The following is a 23,546-nucleotide window of genomic DNA, read 5'->3' as shown; positions in this document are numbered from 1 at the left end:
GGCTATCTTTATCGACACCTAAGTTTTGTGTGTAATGTAAGCATATACCTACCCTTCGCCTTCTTTTGTATAACGTAACATGTAGACGTTTTTATAAAGTTAATGAAAAGATACTTAAATTACTTTACTTTTATTTCCTTCCGGTAGTATTTATTTATGTCCGTATCTTAACAAAAGATAATATATAAAAATATCACTTCAGCCTCTTCAGTTAATTGCAGACGTATCGTTAATCAATAGCACTTCTAAAAATAGTAAAATAATTCATACAATTTTATTGTTCATGATAAAAAATTTAATTGGCAAAAATGCTTCCAATAGGAAAAATGGTGCTTTTTAGCACACCATTAGAAACGAAAGTTTCGTAATGATAACGTTCATCCATAGTTACATACGATTCACTTGCCGGTGGTTTTGATTTCAATGGCGATAAATTAATGCGAAAGCAATTTATATAGAACAGTTTGCATGTTAGCGCTGCTATAAGCTCATACGCGTACGAATGATTCTCATGCCATATTGTTGCACATGTAAATTCCAATGATTCCTTTTTTATTAATGCTATACATTCTTTATTAGTGCGAAAAGCATGAAGCGTTATAATACCGTTAACATAAGATCCTACATGTTCGTGGCTAAAATCATCTACCATTATAGCTATTGTACCGTTATCATTATTGAAATTGATTGCGTTAGCATTCAATCTTTTAAGGTTTTCAGTAGCTTCCCCGAAACTAGCGTTGTTGTTATCCGCCAGTTTTTGAGTCTTAAGTGCATTTAGCAACTTCTTCTTGAAAATCTCTTTGATGCACTCCTCGACCAAAACGGTGGCTATCGCACCACATCTAAAGGATTCCGGATCCTCTATGGTTTTTGACATGTGATATACAGCAGCATTAATATCACTGTGTTCAAAGAGTACCATTACCGTAGTGGGCCTACCAATCGACTCGAAAGTGTCAATTGGCTGCTATCAATTAAAACAGAAAATTTTATTTTACATACTTATGATGTTATAAAATAAGATGATTTTACCGTACAGACATTGGGTATATCATAATGCAGATCTTTTAACATAGCTTGCGTTAACAAATTTGTTGACATATTTCCTAAGCAGAAGTTGTAGTTATTTTCGTATTAAATTATGGCTAGAGACAAGATAGGACACGAATTAATAAATCATAATAAATTGTTGCTCACAGTTCAAAGTTTTATTCACATATCTCAAAAAGAATTATTATCAAAACGCAGTATTATTTTAATCTTGTGTTACAGTAATATTACATTACCCGGCTGCGCACGACTGCTTCAAGTGTTATTGTAAATGCTGAAATTAGTCGAGAAATGTACTGCTATAAAATATGAATTGTTTAAAACAATGCGGTATGAACAAAATAAAATCTATGACAATGCAATGCCAACGAATCTTTCTGACTAATGAGCTTAGATGTGTTTAATGTGGTTTCGTGTTTTCCTTTGCGAACTTGCCAACCAATAATACATTTTGATAGAAATTTTCCTAGAATTGTGTGCAGTGTTTTTGAAATTGAAAGAAAAGTTTTTCCGCGAACAATTTATGCCTGCATGCATTTATTTATTTATATACTTTTTATTTATTAAATTTCAACTAGCGAAGCTTTTCAACGTAATGTGTAATGCAGGCTAGTACCTGTATGTAAATGTATGTAAATATAAGTACAATATAAGTGTAAGGATTACAGAAAGCTTAGAAGATTAGAGATGTCTTGTTCCGTAGCCCATCCACCATTCAATCTAAGTCAAATTTGGAAATCGATTGCCAAAAAGTTAATAACGTATTAGAGCAGTGTTATTCGATTTACTAAACTATAATTTCTCTAGCAAATTTTTACTAAGTAAAATAAATTAGATAAACACATAGGCCATACATACGTCTACATATATCTTATACATTTTCCTCTATGTTACACATGTAGGCTCGGTTGTTACATAGCATGAAATTTTAAATTCAAAATGCTCCTAATATGACTTAAATAAGTCGATATAAAATGCATATAAATGGTTTAATCAAGAAACACATAAATGATGCGAATCTATACGTTTTTGCGTAGTAGGCTATAAAAGCGTTCAGGAAAATTGCTCGAAATTTTTTGCTTACTGTTGGCAGTTCTACCATTACTTTTTCATGCTTTCGTTCTTAGTAAACACTTTTTTTCTTATTGGCAGTTTCATTATTTTGTCAACTGTGTTCTCTGCTCAAATAATTTTCAATATACATTAAGCAATCTCAACCCAACAAGTGGGTTATTCTTCGTACGGTGGAAAAATTTGAAAAGAACTTTTATTCTAATTTAATGTACTTTGAGTGCAAACAAGTAGTTTCCTAAAGAATTTTATTAATAATGACGAAAGTCTTTGTATTTTTAAATAATAATTGAAAAGTAAAGCTATTATAAAGTGTTCACATATTGCTCATATTAACTGAGAAAAGCAACGGGTGGCTGACGATAGAGCTTAATTAACGATGGGCAATTTGGGAGAATTGATGGAATCTGCTTTTGTGCGCGTAAAGGTAATTGGCAAAGAGCTATTAATAAAACTTATATGAATGTCAAGAAAAGCATGTCCAAATGCTCCAAATGCGCTGGCATAATCTGCAACTGTTGATTATTTTTGAATTTCTATCCATTTTCCTAAAATGTTTCAAAACCAAAAAAATTGCATTCTTTTGTTAAAAAATTAAATATCCTATTAGCTCTTTTTTTTTTTTTTTTTTTGGTATGTTGAACAGAGATTTGTGGCTTATATGTCCTATTAGCTCTTTTAAGTCTATGATTTACTTTTGATTACATTTACAAGAGGCAATATGTATGTATTATATATGTGTATATATACACTCAAATATTTAGAAGTGTAAAATGTACTATATAGCACTTGTAGTGCTTTTTATATAAAAAAAAAGAAAACAAATAAATGAGACGAAGATTTAAAACCGTGCAAAACCTTTAATGTAAACTAATACTTGACTTGATTGCAAATGCTTGATTAGTTTTCATATTCTATTTACAAAAGTGTTGCTGAATATTTTTGTTGCTTGCGCGTTTTCCATTTGTTAATCCTTGAGGTAATCTAAGCGCAAATTCAGACAATGTAACCGCAATTCCAACTATATGAAAAGTCTAAAGTTTCAAACCTTGCTATATTAGCGTGCAACGATATAACATGTCCTTTATCCACCATGGTGTGTTGATAAAATATTTTCGAAATATTTGTAATGCAATGAAATATTCGAATTTTTGTGTTTTGAAAATTACTGCTACGATCTTAAAACTTTGTCTAAAGAGACAAAGTTGTGCTCATATTTCTTCTTATAACTCCTGTCAAGTTAATTTAAGAGGCTCCACAAAGTTTCTAAAAAATTTCCTTTAATGAAAATGACAATATTCTTTGAAGTTTTTTGAGGGCTTTATTGGCACAAAACTCATTAATTAACAGCGTAGTGTATAGTGAATTCTCACCACCGGGGCGAACTGAAGGTGTCGTTTGAGACTATTCGCTGAAAACAACCACAACTAGAAGCAGATAACTACCGTTGGTGGTACAATTCATCTTTCAAGACATTTCGACACGCTCTATTCGGCTGATTCAGTTCCATTCAACTTTAGCTTGGTATTGAAACCCAAGATAATGTTAATGGCACGTCGTCTTGGCCCAGTTAAAGAGCAAGCCTAATATGAAATGTACTTTCTGGATGAAAATATTAAAGAAAAATGTTGACATGAAAGTAAATGCTACTTAATTAAGGGGAAGTGTAATTAAAAAACAAGCTACTCTCTTGAGTAAGCACGCTAATTTAAGTGGAAAAAAAGTCTTGGCACCTTTTTTAACCCAACATTGCATTACACACGGGCATACCCACTAATTGATCTTCGCTCTATTTTGTAACTCATTATCGCACATACTCGTACTTGTATACAGATTACCGAGTTGTTTTAAAAAAATTCGGCCCAAACTTAATGTATTAATGTTTTCTAATTGTTATTATGCATGTAGCAGAACCTTAAACATGATTAGATTCTTGTATAATTAATTTGCATATAAATGATTTTTTGATAAATGAGGGGCAATTGCACTTACCCGTTAAGCTCTTTCACATTTGATTTCATTTTTAAATGACGTAATTTTCATATGTCACATTTAAATGCTTTACTTTTGTTTTATCCGTAGCTGGTGGCTTTTGTTCACTTTTTATTTATTGCGAATGCTATGCTTGGACAGATTAATGGCGCCTATGAATTTTACAACTTTCTTTTTATAATTTCAATGTTTTGGACAATGCACAGCAAGGACTCAATTGAACCTGTGCAAACGGTAAGCATTTCACGAATTTGAATTAACTGCCTAATTGTAAGCAAACCATCGAGAATTCTGTTAAGGCAAAAGTCACGCAATAAGTGAATTTTTTAAAAAAATTTCCATATCAGTGTTTTATACAAACTTATATGAGCACTAGGCAGGTTCAACACTATTTCATAATTAATGATAATTTAAAATTTTGCTTGATTTACTTGTTTTATGTCCATTTTTTTTTTGGTCCTCTTATTTATAATATTCGGAAGTACACAACGAAAATCTTATGAATGAATATACATATTATTATCGATTAAGATTCCCACTGGGATAAAGACTTTGTTTGCCAATTAAATTTTATATATTAGCAAAATTAAATTAGTTACATGAAAGTTTAAATAAATAAAATGACAGTGTAGGAGCAGTTGTCGCCTATTTAAATAATAACTATCATTTAACTTTGCATCGGCTTCAATTTTGTGATTCATTTCGCATTTATATGAATATATGTAAAGCATGGTTTCCTTCGATTTTCTCGAAAGCTTAAGGCTTTCAACATATTGACAATTTGGCAACTTGTAGAAACAATGATAACTAGTTACCAACCTTTTACATTTTTAACTCAAATAAATAAAAAGAAAAATTTCCATTTAGGCCATCATTCTCACTTTCCTTCTCTTGATAAAATTTTCCTTTTTACAGCAAAAGTGCTTTTAGTTGAAAAAAGCTATAACTTTCGCGAAAAAAGATTGTGTACTTGTCACATTCAAGCTCAGAAGCTTTCCCCAATTTCATATCGGCTTAGCTCAGTCACAACATAGACAATAGTAACAATAGTATAATAAGAAGGGATGATAATAATAATAAAGAATTTGAGGATCTTATAATCTGCTGTGATATGCTAGTTTTTTGTCTATTGTATATCTGAAGCCTGTTTATTATTAAGATTAGCATCTTCTAGGAATACACATGTCCAATATTATGTACATAGGTTCACCTGTATAGTATGTCGTCTGACTTCCTATTGCATAGTTATTTCTCCCATTCGAAATCATAAGTTTAAATGACGTTATTAAACAATATGAATACCCAACCGAATTATAAGTTTTAATAATGTGCTGTTCTTTTCTTCGTATCGTTCCTTGTACGAAAAGACCCCCATATTAATGACGCTACGGTTTTTGAGTTCTTGAAGTTATTTAATTTTCTTGTCTATTAGAATAATAGTGGGTTTATTTTTTTTCTTAGATTTTAATATGTATATTCTGGTAGCACAAAACAGTAAAATAAATTTTTATGCTTGGACAAGCGTTTATTTTTCGTCGAGCGAAAAATCTTAATGTTAATGAGACTCACTGTACGTTTTGTGGACATACATTTGTATAAAAATGGATAAAAAATGTTGTAGTCCCGAAATATTCTTTTTCGTGCTTTTATAATTTCATTGTAAGATAAAAAAGAAACTTCCCGTATTTATTCAGCTGAGATGTTTGTAGTCTCAGTTAAATAAACCATATTTAATTCATATGTTTCATGAAAAGCGGAATATGAATCAATTATTTCGTTTTAGGCGACCCGGCCTGGCTAATTACTATATATACCCTTAATTTTAATTAAAGTAATAATCTTCAATAGCGGAATAATTTAGTTGTAATTTTCATATCATTGAAATGGATGCATATTTTACATTTTAGGCCCTAATCATAGACGCCAGCAGCATATTCTTTGATATCGTTTGCATTGTAGTGATGTTTTATACATCAAGTAAGTTTGCTGTACATATTCTGTCATTTGTTGAGTTTTTTTTTACATTTATATTCATAATCTGTTAATATTCCTTACTCTGTTCTTTATTTAGATGGCTGGGCCATTACGTTTCAAATAATCAATTTGCTTATACGTCCCATCAGCGTTATTTTGTTATACCGTGAGTTCAATGCACGCGGTGGTAACATGCAGACTGGCTCTGTATTTCCTACTACGCAGCAACGTAGCTACCAAGATATAGACAGACCAGTACAAACGGAGCCTAACAGTACATCTGCGGGGCCAAATGTGGCGAGTATTTTCTAAGTCATCACATTTCGTATTTGATGTGTAATATATACATATACATACAATGAATTGTTTTGTATTAGGTAAGAAACAAAAAATGCTGCTTTTGGTATCTCGTTAAATTTTTTTACATGATAAGAATTTTGTTAAAAGCTTCATACGATGTCTTGCATAAAATGTTGAACTACATTCATAAACCACATATTTGTAACTTGGCATAGATTTTAAAAGAATCATTCATCAAATAAACAATTCGTTTAAAAATTGAATACATTTTTCTTCGTAGGTCATTGCTTTAACAAAATCAAAAGCAATATTTTATAAAATAACAGCACAAAGAAAAATCGATGCAGGAAGTTGCTTTATTCTAAAGTGAGCAGTATTTCTTTACAGAAAAAGAATTTAGACATTTTGGGCGGAAGGAAATTGTTGAAGTTTCTTTACTTTTTCGAGATGAACTTCTAGTGCAAGAACGTTCATGAGAATCTTTAGTTTTCATCTTTTTTTTTTTTTTTGGGGAGTTTTTCGCGGCCTTGGGAAAATTGTTGAATCAGATATTTATTTAGCCTTTATTTTGCACCTTCTCAAGTTTAACAGGTTTTAAATATTGACGATCCTCCAAGACTCCGCTCTATGTAGGTACGTTCGAAAAAAACACAACGCAAAGTGAATTACAGTTTTCTATAGGAAATCGTATAAAATTCGAAGATAGCTGCAAAAATTCTTTTTATCGATTATAATGTATATGCACATATCTATAACTAAAATTATACAAAAAATTTCATTTTTCTCATTAAAACAAAACATTAACACAAAACAACAAAAAATTCAAAAAAATAAATGAGCAATATCTATTTATTTATTTATCTATTTACTTATTTACTTACATATGAAACTCAGCTAAACTAAATGAACAGCTCAGTTCAATTAGCTCTTAGAAGTAAAGCTTATACTATTTATTAACAAAAACTAGTATAAAGGATATAAGGAGAAGTAAAGAAAAACAGAAAAAAATAAATAATTAAATATTAATTAATGCATAAAAGAATAAGAAAAAAAAAATTAAGAAACGAAGGCATGTACACAGCTAGTACAGAGGCGTACCCATAACCGGTACAGATCCAAGTTGCAAGTAAACCCATGAATCTTTGCAAACATACAAACGCTTGGCAACCGATAACAGTAAACAAAACCAGTTAATTTTTGAATCACAGTAAGATGTTAAGATTGCAAGTTAGTTTAAATATGACATAGGCATCCCGCGCGTACTAAGCATAGTTCTTTTAATAGAGGAACCTCGAATCATGTGACACCTCGCTTTGTGAAATGATAAAGTTAGGAATCGAAATAAAGTTAATTAACGGATACGGATAGTTAACAGTTAAATCGGAATCAGCACTTGAAAAATTTCGTGTGAAGTATCCAGCAAAGACAAAGTTACTGCTAGAGCAACTTTGGAGCTTTGTTCGCTGCCAGAATCATTTCGTGAAAAAATTTCCAGAGCTTCATCAATTAAACTTATGGACTTAGAAAGCTTTTGTGATGGAAAACTTCGTTGCTCTACTACTCGACTGTCTTTTCTGTTAGTACATTGGTTATCAAGGTTCATTGATACTTCGTTAGGTAATACGTAGTTATCGGCAGTTACAATACTTCGTCTACGTCCGATTTATTCATTCTTTCAAAATCGTTCTCTGTAGCCAAATTAGCGATTTCTTCACAAACAGCGGTAAGAGTATCATCGATTTCTAAAATTGAAGGACCCACTTTTTCTTTTGCACGCATTTAGGCCACAATTTACGCCAGACAACGTTCATGCAAGATAGTTTAACCACAATCCACGCACCGGTAGTCATTTTTACTCTTGCATGACGTTAAATATTTCCCAAAATTGTTGCATTGTAGGCTGATCTGGTCCAATAGTTTCATTTAAAAACAGTTTAAATATACTTCGTACAAAAAAAAAAAACGAAAATCGAAAATCTGACAACGCAAATGAAAATCAGCCGTAATTGAATTCTCATGCAACATCGAAAAAAGGTTAAGTGAAACGATGCAAAACGGGGTCTTGATGTGCTCCCTAAAGAAGCAAGTTTGGTCACCTTATTTGGTCTATAAATTAAAATTCTAATGTGTTTAATAATCTGTTATATAATAACCTATAAAAGTGAAGGTGAATCTAAAAAGTGAAATGGAAAAATTTGTTATATGTAACAATAAAAATTTGTTGCTATATAAGAAATTATTAGGCAAGTTGCTTCGCTTTGGTAGCCTCCATTCATAGAAGTTCTAAACCATATTCCCGACGCAGTTTGCTATATATAACCAAGTAGTAGCCCCGCTGAACTTTGGTTCAAAGAGATTTAAAAGAGAAGCAAAGAGAGACTATTTTTTTAATTGCAATTTCATTTGTTACAATTTCATATGCACGCACAGACTGTAGACTGTGAGGCTAGTACACCGGTAACGTCAGATAAAGGAACTTTCCTGATGATGTTCCATTGGTTGTGAGATTAAGAGTCACAGTTGGATTAATTTTCGCAAGAAGCCGGAGGATCAGATGTCTGGTAGATGAGATTTTTTTTGTTCAGAGGCGAACATGTACAGGTGGTCAGTACGGTACTATCGAATTCCGGATAAATTTCCTGGAAAAGTGTAATTATAAGTTTAGGCAGCGTACTATTAATTAAGATAGTAGGAGAAAAGGAGATTAAAAGGAAAAATCAGCAGCTTCGATAGAGGCAGTCAGTTGTTTGAGAGGTGTATAATTGAAAGAAAAATTTCACATAGATTATTGTATAAATCAAAGCGATATATTGTCTAAGGATGTTGAACCTTCTACATACAAAAATTAAGTGTTCAGCCAACTCTGCGGTGCTGCGTGCCTCACAGATATCACAGGAAACAGCCTGGATCATTTTTAAATAAACGTTGTCATCTGCATGATTGCTCGTGATTGTCTGTAAAGTATTTTACTTTCCCACGTTGTGAAATTGCCATCCGGCAGATGCTCAAAGGTCAGGAAAGAATGAATTTTATAAAAAAGACGATCATTTTTTTCCATGATAATCACCCTTTCATTCTTATATGATGTTATTATGAATGCGAGGGAGTGCATTACAGGGAGGATAATTTATGGGAAAAATTGTGCCATTAAATTGAAACTCAGACGGTACTAATCTGGAATCCGGATCAAGTGGCATTCTCCAAAGGTAGGATCTTTCAAAATATCATAGATTTCAAAACATACATATCGTACGACTTGAGTTCCTTTTAGAATTGACTATAGAGTTGATGATATTCAGATCAATTTTGCATTTGGAATGGGTTGAATTCCGAATGGGGATGGTGTTGACTGTGTTGAAAATGTGAAGCTCTAAAGATTTTTACTTTTAAAAGTTCTTTAGCAATTAGCAAATGCAGGTATGCCCTCTGAAAAAATAAAAGTTCGGCCTAAATAAATCTTAGAATAGGAATCGGCGTTGAGGAGGAGAGACCAGCACAAAGTCTTAGCAGCAAGTGTTAAAAGGTCAGCATATTCTGTTTCGATCAGACTAAACATTTGTAGACATTTAAAGCTTTCGTTGGGGTAAGTCCGTTTTGTGAATTGGTCATGAGTTTGATGAAATTTGTTTCAGACTGACAGTTTTTAAAACTTTCCAGGTAATGTCCTTGGAGAGTCAGATTTGATTTGATAATCCTGCCAATGAGTTTGAAAGATACTTCACGATTAACCCTGGTTGCATTTCTGGAGATATTAATAATTTTATTAGATGCTTTTGCAAAGTTGATCACCTCAGGTTTATTTGGGTTAAAAGACATGTTTAAGTCGGCACAAGCTTTGTGAAAAGATTGGACTTGATATCAAGGTTATGAACTGCCTCGTCAAAGGATCTTCCTAGTGAGACAATTAAAAAACCGCCTGCATATTGAAACGTCTGTGTTCTGTTCCCCTGAAACCGATGTAGAGTAGCAATGCATAGGTTGAACAAAATGGGGATCAGACAACTACCCTGAGGCAAGCCTTTGCGAACTGTATCCAAGCCTCTAAGTAGAATACGGGATGACAGGAAATTTAAGATGCAGAGTCTGAGGTCTAGTAGAGTTTCAAAATCTCTTCAATTTTTCCAAATTTACCCAGATCAAAGCCGATTAATGGGCTTGTTGGTGTTTGAAGTAAACATAACGACTTTGTTACCGTCCGCTTTATCACATTATATTTTGAAGGCAACCTCCTTTAGTCACATGTTAGTAGATATGTGTTTCTAGTATGCATAAGACATAGCGGGATAGAAGTGACAGGTGTCCAAAAACTTTATAAGTCTTTCCTTAACCGTATGCTTTGTGGTCTTTAACATGAAATGCGCAAGAGGAAAAAGGTCTAAAATTAGTGAAATCATTAAAATTTTTTCCCAATTTAGGGAGTGGAATAATCTTAATTTTTCGCCAAGCATTTGGAACGGATTTGTTAGTCCAACATTTATTTACGGTAGAAGGTAATGCAGACACACTTGGGGCAGAAAAGACCTTCAGCATGTCATATCTGATGCCATCACAGCCCGCAGCAGAGGACCTCTTACCCTCTTGAAGGACGTGGACAAGTTCTTTCAACAAGAAAGCGGACACGTTGTGTGCCGAATGCTGGGGAGAGGGAAGGATTATATAATTGGCTATGGCTACCTTGTTTTTAAGCCAATCTAGATAGAATTTATTATTAACATCATTCCTTATTGGATACTTATACCTTCTGTTTATCTATCGATGACCATTTAAAAGTTTCCAAAAAGGTTTTGAATTATTGTTTGTACAAATTTTATGAATTGTTTGAGCACGATGAGTCCTTTTCGCTTTCATTACCGTTTTCTTCCATTCTATTTAAATTTCCTTGGAGTTAAAAAAGTAGGTGCTGTTAGCGTGTTTTTTAAATTTGTGCTTGGAAGCCTACACGTTGCAGAAAACCGCAGAAAGGGCCACGTTCCACCATAACTTGAGAGAGTCGCACCGATTGGATTTCCTGGTCAAAACTGTCTTGAATTGACTCCATATTAGGCTTCAGCTTTAAATGAGTTAGGCTAACAATTTTTTTCGAGAATTGAAGCCATTGATCCTTGGAGAAGAATTGATGCAGATGTGAATACGGTGACTATTGCCTACGTGAACTTCTCCACTGACTTCCCATTGAAAAGTAATATTATTTGAATTTGTGAAAGTTAGATTTAAATCGCTGCCAGCCCCGGAAGGGTGATTAGAATGAAGGAATTTTGGCATGGTTTTATCAGGACAAAGGAAACTATTGAAACTCTTGGTGACAGAGATATGTCGCAGGCCAGACATTTCGTTTGCGTGCAGTTACCGGGCAAGCATGCTGAAGATTTACCACAACTAAGACAGCGCGCTGCTTTGCTCTTTGTTAATGCAACCAAACCTGCCGAATTTCAAAAAAAATTTAAGAAATGATATAAAGTAATCTACAAATCTAGATTACAAAAAGTGAATTTAATGGTTTTGGGGATTTTATTTCCTTTAAAGTCTATTTTAATGCTGTTACTAGGAATGATGTTGTTGTTATCGGAAGGCTTTGCTTCAATTTCGGACTCCAGGTTCTTTAAAATATCATTTCCTTTCATAGATATTGGAATGTTTCGAATGTTTCTAGGGATAGATGCCTTTGCACATTTGGAAGTGAAGTCGTTGTCTTTTAAGAAACTATTGATATTCTGGGCATTGTCAAAGAAAAATTTTGCTTTGACGCTGCTAATTGTCCTAAAAAGTTTTAGCCCACGCAGCTCAAAATTTTTCATGTAATCGAAAAAGACAAGGTCAGAATTTAGACGTACTTGTTTGCCGTTTTCGTTACAATATATTTCAACAAAAACATAAAAGTCACCTAACGCATCGTTGTCGTAGAGGTTGGGCTGCTCAGAGGTCGAGCTTATTTGATTCGAGTCAATATTATTTTCAACATTAGAAGAAAAGGCAGGAGTCCGATTGCTATAATTACGGTCCGAATTCAGAGTTATAATGGAATTAGTTAATTCTAAATCAGAATTGACAACGTCCATAGACATTTTCTAATCGCACGAACCATCATCAGCTATTGTCTTTTTCTTTGCATTATCTGACGATTTATTGAATTTTGCGTTCTATCGCACTTTGCAAATTTTTCAAAGTCGTCTTCCTTTAAAACCATATTTAAGAATCTCAACCACTTACGGGGCGGCCAATATCTTGTCTTCATGCTAGCTTAGATAGTATAATTAAATTCTATAAAAAAACTGACTTACCTAAGGAACCAGCAGGAAGTAGGATATTGAGAAAGAATTTGATGAAAGCTGGCCAGTGAGTTGAGAAGATCAGAAAGATACACTTAAAACAGCCACCGCTTGGTGTCCGAGGTAACAAAAAAAAGACCGTCGAAGTAAGTCACGCCGGAATTGGTTTGATAGCAGCGGATGGTGCTCCACGCCGTGCAGAGTGCCAGAAAATGACTCTTCGTGTTTTTTTTTTCATCATCACTTATCAGAGATTAAAACTGGAGATTTTTATGACGACGAATGTGAAAGTTTCTCAGTTCAGCTTGTTTAGTAATGTGAGACACAAACAGGGAGTTTCGGCACAAATTCATCTCTTAATCTCATTGATACATTTTGTCGTGTACGATGTTTCCTATTTCGAGTTGCATACAAAAACATGATATTGAAAATATATGATATGTTATGTATATATTGATTTATATTTTGTAAATAAATTTACAAAGTACGGGGTTTAAAAAACCTGACAGGTAACCTAGATCATATATGCTCGCCTGAATTGAAAACTAGATCATACTTGAAATTTGAGCCCGCGATCATTGAGTTGTTAGTCGCGATCCTTTCCCTACTCGGCCATTCATGCGGATATATATATACATATATAATAATAAGAACCAGCTTCCTATAATGCAGTTAACGTTCCTGGAGAAGCATTGAACTCAGGCAATTTCACTTTGCCTCTAGCTTCACTATTGTATTGGAATATCATTCGATTAAAAATGCGTTTCTTGAGCGGAGCCTTATTGACATTATAGAATCGAACTTTAGTTTTTTTAGCTACATTTACCCGAGATTGACTAGCTCTTGCCAATTGTTCTAAGAAATTGTTTTCCTGTTTTATATACACACAATTGTACGATTTTTAATATCATTGATTCATTTTGTTCGCTCTTTCTCAATTCTCTTAATTCATTTCGATGTAACCGTTGCTCTTCACATTCATTTGCCCGTGTGTTTCGTTAATGTTCATTCTTCCTACGTCGTGAACCAATATTTGGTTGTCCTTTCCGCGACATTTTCTATTACTACAATTTTCTCATCCAAGAATAACAAAAAATGTTAATATTTAAACTGAACATTCAAAACACGCGTCAAATAGTTATTTATTTATTTTCTTCCATCTGTCTGGAAAGAAAAGAAGTTCAGCAAGTCAATTCAAAAATGAGAATCATTGCATATCAATATAATTGAACTGCTTACAGGACTCAAATAAACATTATATGTAAATTGTGGTTGCAAAGCAGCCCAATAATACAGAAGTGAGTTTGCAGTGCTGGCTGTCAAAATCTAGTAAGATATCATAGTTTCCTTGCGCCGAAACCAATGTTATATATAAATTTCACTTCAATCGAACGAACGGCCTCCTTCCATTTTTATACTTTACACCACTTGTAATACACAGTAAATTACGTGCGGATGTATATAAGAAAAGAAAGAGCTTAAGATACACCCATTTTTACTATACCGATCGATTTGGAATCATTTTCTAAATCGATCTAAGGCTATCTGTCCGCCTCATGTCTGTCCATGAATTCTAGTGTTCAAGCTGCAGGTCGCAATTTCTGAGATATTTTGATGAAGTTTGGCACGCGTACTTTGGGCAAAGGACTTCAAGGTTTGAAAATGATTCGGATCGGTCTACTTTTATAAGGAATAAAATTTCAATTCTCAAAATTTCTCGACGAAAGTGGCTAAATAAGAGTATTTCAGCATTCTAAATTGGTCTGAAAACTTGGGACCGGATGGAGAAAGTTTTGGAACCAGCTCTCATATATCAAAAACTGAAGTTCATATGACAAAATGGTCTAATTTTCAGTAGTTCATGACGAAAATCAGACCATAGTAATAATTTAAGATAAAAAAAAAATTAACTGCACCAAATTTAGAGCGGATTTAAGAGTTTTCACGAAAATTGATCCTTTGTACGTCAGGGAAGTCTAAATTACAATAAGTGGTAATGAAAATTGACCCATAACAATAGTAATTTCATACAAAAATAAGAATTGTGTTCAAACATGTGGTGTAGTGTATTTAATCGCCTTGCCCGGCTAAAATATTCTTATTTACTCTTATTATAGATTAACGGGAAGTTCTTTCATACTTTACTACGTGTAGATAATTTGATTTGTCAGATTAACGCAAGCAGATAAAATGCGTGGGATCTTATAAGTTGTCGTAACGCTTGTGTATCACGAGATGACTACTTTCAATATCCTTGATCAGTTAGTTAGACGGAGTGCAGAGTGAATAAAGCATAATGAATAAAATGCATTTACGCTATGAGTTATGAAAAAGTAAAAAGCACATTGGGAAATGTTCGGACCTGCCAAAAATGTTCTGCGAAATTACGTCCTATTCGATGTAGGTGACCATCAGAGGTCGATAATGACGTACAGTCCACGTTGGAGAGTAACCCACATCTAACCACTTTATAATTACAAAGAAACTCGGCGTCCATCATTTGACTGCGGCGGTACACATCAAATATCGTCGAATTCAAAAACTTATTTATATAGAATACGACAGAATTTTTCGCCAATATACGTAGACGCCACGTAAAACAATGAACAAAAATACATACTAAAGTATGTATTTATATAATAAACAATGTTTAAAAGGTAAATCGATAGTGTTTTATAATAGATAATTAAGTGGAAACATCGAATTAAGTTGACGATAGCAAACATTACTTTACTATGAAATCGTGTGTCCCAACATTATCATTGCCACTATTGACTGAAATTTATACACTCTTTACTTTTGTACATTTGTAAACTTCTCTGATTTATTCGTTAAAATTATTTTGAATCAAATCGCATTTTTTCAGTTATTGGTATTACTGAAATAAAATCTAATTAAATCAATCACATTTTATTTCATATTGTAAGTTCTGCGGTTGCACTGTGTTGTTCATATGATTTCGAGCCTTACCATTGCTGGCTTTCAAACGTACGGCTTTGCAATTTACGACACTGCATAACGTATCTCATTAAAGACTGAATAATATAGATAGCTTTGGATAGGTTGAGTTCTGACCCAAAGAAAGACATTTGCTCTGCCGGTTACAATTGCAGGAAAGTGTTAGTGAATCGTGATTTGTGATAAAAGTGAACAAGATACAAAATTCGAAGAGCAAAAAACCCTTACGGAGTGCGCATGTATGGTAATTCGGATTATTCATGTCTTGTCTCTTTATGACGAGGAAGGTGAATCGATCGAATGCAATGTAGCTAGAGCGCCCGCAATGCAAAAAAACCGGCGAATCAACTGAACCAATAGAGTCAATTCAAAATAACTCCATTATATTAAAGAACTTGATAAGATCAATTTTTAAAATATTGAAAGCCCGCTCAGAAGACGCTCGCGGCATTACACTTGAGTGCACGGTGCAATGCCCTCCTAATTGAGCGTTGATCCCACGGAGTCAGCGGATGAGTTATTGGTTTACTCAATATCTCCACAATTTTTAAAATGATGTTGGATATTTTGATTTAAAAAAAAGAGTCAAAGCCGTTAGGCCGGCTGTTAAATACTCTATACTATCTAACACAATTCTTATTTTTGTCACAGAAAACAAAAAATGTTAACCTGATTTTATATGAACTTACTCTTTAGTACATTAAAAATTAGACTTTCTGCAAACAAAGGCATACTTTCCTTAAGAATGGTTGTGCCCAAGAGGTTCAAAAATTGTGGTACCTATTTTACTATTATTATTCATCAATTTTATTCATAAAATATTTAAACTTAAACTTTTCTGCTTTAAAAAAGAAAAATTTATTTTGCTTGATTTTCATCATGGAGCATTGAAAATTAGACATTTTTGTCATATGAACTCCAGTTTTCGTGACGAGCGAGGGCTCAAAAAATTGCTCCAGCCAACCAAAACTTTTTACACTAATTGATAATGCCGAAATACTACTATTTAGCGACTTTTGTAGAGAAATTTTGAAAATTATAAGTTTTCCACATAATGACTTTTGAAGTTGGGGCGTCACTGCACCAACTTTCATCAAAATATCAGAAATATTGCGACCTACAGCTTGAACACAACAGACATCAGACGGACAGACACGCTTAGGTTGATCCAGAATCGCTAAAAGGTCAGTCTATGTAAAGCCCTTCTGTATGTTACATAAATAAATTTAATACCACAAGTGGTGTAAGGTTCAAAAAGTTGTTGTGGAAATCTATTTGTAAAATAAAATTCGTAAAAAGAAATCCAAATTTGTGAAGCGGACGTAAAAAATTAATTATGGATGATGTCATGAAAAAGTTGGATCTTCAAAGATACATTGGAAGAAAAGTTAAAGAGAAAATTATAGAAGGCAAACTACAATACCATCATCAACACTACTCTTCCATTAACCCTCAATTAACTCCACCTCTATATCCAACAAATGTTGAGAAAACCAAGATCCAAACATTTTCGAGAATTCGCCCTGGTCATACAATTGCAATTCACCAATGAATCTTGAAGGAGTCTTCCTACCCAATCTGCAGTTGTGGACAAATTCTCACTGTAAATCACATTCTCTGCGACTGCCTTAACTTTTCCTTCGGTAGAGGTATTGCATTTGAAACGATTAACCCTTTGGACATTCTACAATCAGCTTCAGAACAGAATATCAAATCACTATATTTTACTTTATTAAAACTACTAGGCTCAATATCTAATGTACATTTATATAAATTAGAGCCGATAGCCTGTGTTGCTAGTGCTCAATATCTTTTTTTTTTAGTCTAAGAATTTATTTCATTAGTCTAAAATTTAATAATAATAATAACAATAATAAAAAATTAATAAATATCTAAATACTAGGCAACCTATATCGCAATATCATTTTGTACCACTTGGCAGAATAGGGGAATGCCTACCTTTAACAAATAAGAAAATCACAGTCGAATAAGGCCAATAATTAGATACTCTACATCATTTCACCTAGTACAGTTATTCACATGTTTTGGTGATGGAATGGGATCCACGGTATAGATCCACGGCATTCAAATTTGATCCACCCAATTTTTATATCAAATCATTATTATGAACAAATTTTATATTTCATGAGAATTCATAGATGCGGTGAGATCCTAAAAGCAGACCTACATTGTGCGAATGCGGCAAAAATTGAATCTTGCTACCATGCAAAGATTTAATGCAACCAACCTGATCGGAATTTTTCAGGGCAATGTCAAATTTACACATTGCATTCTGTTTCATATAACCACTTTTCAATATAAAGCGTCATATTGAGTAGTCGAAAAAGTGGTCCGATTTAAACCATTTTCGATAGGATTCGTCTATCGGCCAAAGTACGCCAGTTTACTAAAATGTCTTAAAAATTGCGACGACTAAGTTCAACACAGGAATGCATAGATAGGCATCAGACGGACAAATAGACAGAACAGCTCAGATCGATTCAGAAAATGGTTGTGAGTTAATCGTTAGAATAAAAGGTGGATCTATTGCGAGGTCGTCTGGATATTCTGTCCGTCTGAACAAACTTAATATAATCTGTACCACAAGTGATGTATGGTATGATAACAAAATGCAATGTTATCCATTTCAAGAATAGATATATATTGTAGAGATGCGTTACAAAAATTTCTATTGAATGAATTTACAGGAACTAAAGAAAGGTTTTATTCATATTTGCGGGACTTTTGCTCATTTTAATAATTTTAATGGGGGAACGTAAGGACAGATATAGCCCAACAAAATGGCGACATTTCAAAATGTTTGCGCAGCGCGCCACTATAAAGTTGAAATATCTATAGAAACCTACCAAGCCAAGTAAACGTTGAAATACTGTCAACGATATTTCCAAATCTTTTTTTTTTACCGTTATATTGATTATTTCAATTTAATTTTTTAATAATTTTTTTCATGTACATTGCATAAGTTATAGCTCTGCGGCAAAGTTGCATTTTTTGGTATTTTATAAGAAAGGTTAGCAGCGAGAGTTATATAAAATTTTCTAAGTGTGCGAAGTTTATAGCTAGTCCATATTTTTTCTGTCTGTCCACTTTGCAACCATGTACCTCAGTTAAAATTTATTCTTACCTAATAAAAATCAGGTCTTCACTTTAAAGCCTCAAAAGTGATACATTTTGTTTTCATTTTCTCTGAGTGACCAGTCACATGGACATTATTGGCAACACCACAGCAGTTAAAATTGCATCTTCCAGGCCATCACGAAAAACATTCGAGAGAAAACAGTTAGTTTTTTCATGGTAACAGCGATGCAATAATTCACCTTATGGTCTTCACTTATACTCTTTATTTCCACAAATAAATAAAGCTTCTTGGTTTATCAATTGCGGACTCAGACCTGACATTATTTGTCTTATTAATAGGTTGATGTTTAATCACAAGAGATGTAATGAGCAGCATTCTTAAGATTTTACGTTATCACAGTTTAACAGTTTACTCCGTAATCTTTTCTTTTTCTTTAAACATTTACAGCCAAATTATCAACCTATTGTTTTATACTTTTTTTATTCTCGCACTTATCAATTCTTTGATATGGCACTGTATACTTATGTATTACATTGCTTTGTACACTACGGAATTTAGTCCTCGGAGTTTTTTTCTGTCCTAGGTGGGGGACGAGTAATATGCATATTTAACAAAAAATTTTAAAAAAGTTAAGTTAAAAAGTTAAGTGGCCGACGTATAACACGCAAAATTAAAAAGGCAATCAAATATATTTTAAAAGTAATAAATAATAATAATTACATATCAAACCTATCCTCAACTTTACTAAGACTCAAACAAAGAACTCTGTGTTCATATTGGGCCTTTTTTACACATCTCAGCGAATTTTCGGTTGTTGATTCGCTGAATGGAAGACTAAGAAGAAGATTTATTCTATTGTTTTCTTTAGTTAACGTTTGATAGAAACATATAAACAACAAATGCAAAATGTCGGATGAATATGATTGTGCAGCCAAGAGCAAATTAAAATTAAAAAATGATTATGGCATTAAGAAAAAGAAGAAGAAAAACAAAGAAAAACACAAACAGAAAGAAGCTCTTCAACAAAACGCAGAGGCCGATAAATGCCAACGTAATTTTATAATAAAACATGAATCAACAGAACAGAGGATGTTTACTAAAGCGGAATTAGCCTTTAAGCAGCAACAGGAGAAAATAGTAAGCAATGATTATGGGTACGCACGAATGTACCGAACGTTCGTTGTTAAAACTCATATAGACAATTACGTTATTGCATAAATATTTTTTCACATATCCTCTTTTAAGCGCAACAAACGTATTTTGGAAAAGGCCACAACAACTCATAAGCAGCGCGTAGAGAAGTTCAATGAACATTTGGATACATTAACAGAGCATTTTGATATACCGAAAGTGTCCTGGACCAAATAAAAGCAAATCGCAATTTCTTATGTTGTTTGGATGCATTCTATTAAAATTGTTCTTTAGATTGTTCATATTTCACATTATACATTTTTGTCTTTTTTTTTCTTTAATGGTTCACGAATAATTATACTTGATGATAAATTAGTCAAATCCATGTACTTTTCTATACATTTTGATTAAAATGCTTTGCATCTGCACAAACATTTTTACGTTCTTATTTCTGAAGTACGTTTGCAACAATTTTTGTTAAGGGATAATGTTCGGAGCCCTGATCGTTGCAAATTCCATTAAAATCGTCGGTATTCAGAGAAAACAACATAGCCCCGCCCAATCGGTTGTTTCTAATATATTCGGCTTTACATTGCATACTGATAGAATTTTCAAAAGATATCCACTCTGTGCCGCAATGAATATAAGGCGAACAAGTCTGTTGATCGTAGACTTCAACTACATGTAAGTTGTTTTGCATAAACCAACAAATTTCTGAATAACCTACAAAGCCTGCAAAACCACTTTGTCCTACATCCTTTGCTGGGGCTCCAATACCAGTGTTAAACGGGTTTACCAGCCTGCAATAAATGAGGATTTTTATTAGAAAACAATTTCAAGTATGAATTGACAACATTTTACGTATACGAATGTCCATAGGTAGGTAAGCCAACTACCAATTTAGAACGTTCTAATCCATTTAACAACCACCAATTGACTGAATAGTTTATATTTAAAGTGCTTAATATTGAATATTCGTTATGGCGAGCGTAAAGGGGCGCATTTAAGCCTGTAATTATTATTTTACGTAACTCAAATTGCAAATGTAGGCTTAATTGAATTTACCTGTAAAGGGTGTGCTCTTTGTATAAAAGTGATAATCATAGGTCATTACATTAACATGATTTGCATATTTATTAATTTCTCCGACGTCATAAGCAAAATAAGCTATACCCTCTGGAGCTGCCACCGCTACCGACAATAAGTAAGGCCGTTTTTCTCTTACATATTCAGCCCGTATTTCGTATAATAATTGTGAGAAATGTTGTCTTTCTCTATTGTAAGCGCTAGGAAATTCCCAATCTAGATCGCATCCATTGAGTTGATACGTACGTAAAATATGTTTTAATGATTGTATAAAAATCTTGCGCGTCTTATGGGTTTTAATCATATTCACAAACCCGAAACTTGAACTACTGCCACCACCCACCCATAACAACAGTTTGGATTCGGGATATTGTATTCTAAACTCGGGGACTTCATTCTCTAAAACATCATTCAATTCTTTACCAATGACTATTGAAAAATTCTGCACGTAAGTCATTCCCACATTTATATGAGTACACAATGAGCCATTGACATTACTTAAGCGTAAATTGTTTAAGTACTTATCAGCATTCGGCAAGGAGTAATAACAGACTAGTAATCGTTTCGAAGGAGCAGGTGCTCTCATTTCAATTTTTTCTAAGGAATCATAATCACTTTCAGAATGCAATGATTTAACACGAAACGTTGAAGGTTTAACCAATCGAAAATCATGAGATAACTCCCCATGATTTCGAAAAGCTGCACTATAAGCTGTTGCTTTTTCCAATAATTGAATAGAAACATCTTTGGCAAATACAATGCAATGAATTATAAAATATATATATTCGATAGATATCGAAATATATATGGCATACTCACTATTTGTAAACGCTAAATAATTGACAGTTTGATCATAGGAATCATAAGCTCTATGCCAAATAAGAAATACCAAAATTGTAATGGATAAGTAAACACACAGTAGCACTGTTATACGCCACCAACAATATTTATATCTAGAATTAGTATAAATTAATTTTTTTATTTGTCTTTTCTTGCTATTTTTTTGTTTACAAACCGGATTCCATTGGTCTCATCCATTAACTCATAATCAGCCATTTATCATAATATAAATATGTTATTAAAACAACGATAGCTATGGAATATATTTTTTAAAACTAATCAGTGTCGTTGCTATTTTCTTAAATTGTATAAATCTTTCATTTTCTTTTCTTCTCAATATACGTTAAATTTATTCTAAACTCATATGGATGAACGAAGTACTTTTAGTTTTTTGTTGCGAAAATTAGGGAGAAAGCAAAAAACAAAATAACATAAACAATGCGTATACGACAAGGATGCCACATCCTAAATGAAACAAATTACATAATTTGCCGAAAGTGGGTATACAAATGCTGTGCCTGATGCGCCGCCTCACTTATTATATTTGGAGAAAATCTGCAGCAGACGTGCATTTTGTGTTCTCATCGCACAATAAAAAATTTAAAAATTTTAAAATAAGAAAACATATATTTAATGATTACACAATACGTAATATTATGTAGTATTATATAATACCCTTATGCTCTTTCTTAGAAATAAAATATTAGAACGTGTTTTGAAAATAGTAGGCTTTATAAATTAACTTTTAAAACATTAAATAAATATACTGAAGTTATCAAAAAAAAATATATATATATATAATAACGAAGTTTTATAGCCGTTAGCGAGTATAAGCACTTCGGAAAGCAACATTAATAATTTAGTAGTAAGTACTTTATTGTAAAGAAAAAATTAATTTCAGACAAAATGAACAGTGATGGCTGACAATGTTCCAATATATATACTGCAATGTTATGCTAAATTGTGATGGTGTCAAAAAAAAAGAACCAAACTGAAATCGATATCGAGTAACCACGATCGGAATTTGTAAGCCAGAACCAAACTTTAAAACTTTACAAGGTATATAAATGCTAGGCCAAAAATCAAAACTGAAATGCAGTAGTTTGTCCATCTATGTAGTATTCGTGGCAAACATTTTTCCTTTAGTGACAATGAAGATATCAACTATAAGTTTGCAGAAGAATTTGAAAATGACGTAAACTTTTCAAAGGACGCGCCTACAGCGCCCATACGCCTACGCAACAAAGACTTTTGTTTTAGAAAAAGAAGAAATCAGCCGCACCCAGTCTATATTGTAGAGGATGAAAATCTAGTACTAAAAATAAAAACAGCCAAGCATAGAAAAATCAAAAGTTGAAAACTTTTGCGTGCTTTAGCGAATGTACGCACAACCGTACATAAGCATTTCTGCTTTAGCTCCAATACACTCACGCACACTACTACTTAAAACGTCATAGTGCAGCATGTGTTCATGTTACAACATGTTCGTAGTGTAAACTTACGCACACTTCTCGTACAATTTTCAGTAAATGTTCCTATTTCAGTTTGTTACTCTCTTTCTTAAGGTCTTTAATATTATTTGTTTTTATCGAATGCCTTCTGATAAATCTAATAATAAAAATGTTGGTAGCGAAATGTCCTATCTTATATATATAATATTTTTAGCTAAACTTAATAATTTTGCTGCGCAAATGTTGCTAGCAAAATGTACTATCGTATGTATCTAATGTTTTTGAATTATTTTACTCATTGTAAACATATGTAGTAAGCGTATA

The 23,546-nt window shown here is 33.0% G+C and overlaps 4 protein-coding genes across 16 annotated transcripts; 2 read left to right on the top strand and 2 right to left on the bottom strand.

The window, feature by feature from the left end:
* Positions 1 to 46: 46 nt before the first annotated feature.
* On the bottom strand, positions 47 to 1,427 carry LOC119637641. 9 transcript variants are annotated; one of them, XM_038033829.1, is made up of 3 exons: positions 1,290 to 1,427; positions 1,045 to 1,148; positions 47 to 970 (listed from the first exon to the last, which is right to left on the bottom strand). In XM_038033829.1, the coding sequence occupies exons 2-3, from the start codon at positions 1,102 to 1,104 to the stop codon at positions 296 to 298; spliced, it is 735 nt and encodes a 244-aa protein (XP_037889757.1). In that variant the 5' UTR covers positions 1,105 to 1,148; positions 1,290 to 1,427; the 3' UTR covers positions 47 to 295. The 9 variants fall into 9 exon arrangements, with proteins under 9 accessions (XP_037889757.1, XP_037889758.1, XP_037889759.1 ...); XM_038033830.1 differs by having other exon boundaries at positions 47 to 967; XM_038033828.1 differs by having other exon boundaries at positions 51 to 967; positions 1,036 to 1,148.
* A 1,035-nt stretch (positions 1,428 to 2,462) lies between these two features.
* LOC119637584 lies at positions 2,463 to 6,899 on the top strand. The gene is made up of 4 exons (XM_038033710.1): positions 2,463 to 2,551; positions 4,207 to 4,350; positions 6,024 to 6,093; positions 6,188 to 6,899. The coding sequence occupies exons 1-4, from the start codon at positions 2,504 to 2,506 to the stop codon at positions 6,400 to 6,402; spliced, it is 477 nt and encodes a 158-aa protein (XP_037889638.1). The 5' UTR covers positions 2,463 to 2,503; the 3' UTR covers positions 6,403 to 6,899.
* LOC119637585 (protein FAM32A-like) lies at positions 2,486 to 20,094 on the top strand. Of its 3 annotated transcripts, none has more exons than XM_038033711.1 (3): positions 2,486 to 2,551; positions 19,583 to 19,851; positions 19,960 to 20,094. In XM_038033711.1, the coding sequence occupies exons 2-3, from the start codon at positions 19,621 to 19,623 to the stop codon at positions 20,080 to 20,082; spliced, it is 354 nt and encodes a 117-aa protein (XP_037889639.1). In that variant the 5' UTR covers positions 2,486 to 2,551; positions 19,583 to 19,620; the 3' UTR covers positions 20,083 to 20,094. The 3 variants fall into 3 exon arrangements, with proteins under 3 accessions (XP_037889639.1, XP_037889640.1, XP_037889641.1); XM_038033712.1 differs by lacking the exon at positions 2,486 to 2,551 and adding an exon at positions 4,270 to 4,350; XM_038033713.1 differs by lacking the exon at positions 2,486 to 2,551 and adding an exon at positions 6,384 to 6,467.
* A 173-nt stretch (positions 20,095 to 20,267) lies between these two features.
* LOC119637583 (chitinase-3-like protein 2) lies at positions 20,268 to 22,132 on the bottom strand. 3 transcript variants are annotated; one of them, XM_038033708.1, is made up of 5 exons: positions 21,947 to 22,129; positions 21,751 to 21,884; positions 20,911 to 21,675; positions 20,707 to 20,854; positions 20,268 to 20,645 (listed from the first exon to the last, which is right to left on the bottom strand). In XM_038033708.1, the coding sequence occupies exons 1-5, from the start codon at positions 21,985 to 21,987 to the stop codon at positions 20,291 to 20,293; spliced, it is 1,443 nt and encodes a 480-aa protein (XP_037889636.1). In that variant the 5' UTR covers positions 21,988 to 22,129; the 3' UTR covers positions 20,268 to 20,290. The 3 variants fall into 3 exon arrangements, with proteins under 3 accessions (XP_037889636.1, XP_037889635.1, XP_037889637.1); XM_038033707.1 differs by having other exon boundaries at positions 20,911 to 21,884; positions 21,947 to 22,131; XM_038033709.1 differs by having other exon boundaries at positions 20,573 to 20,645; positions 20,700 to 20,854; positions 20,911 to 21,884; positions 21,947 to 22,132.
* Between the last annotated feature and the right edge of the window lie 1,414 nt (positions 22,133 to 23,546).

Source organism: Glossina fuscipes, unplaced genomic scaffold (assembly GCF_014805625.2).
Source record: "Glossina fuscipes isolate IAEA_lab_2018 unplaced genomic scaffold, Yale_Gfus_2 60, whole genome shotgun sequence".
Taxonomy (NCBI): Eukaryota; Metazoa; Arthropoda; class Insecta; order Diptera; family Glossinidae; genus Glossina; species Glossina fuscipes.
This window is presented reverse-complemented; position numbering and strand designations above follow the sequence as displayed.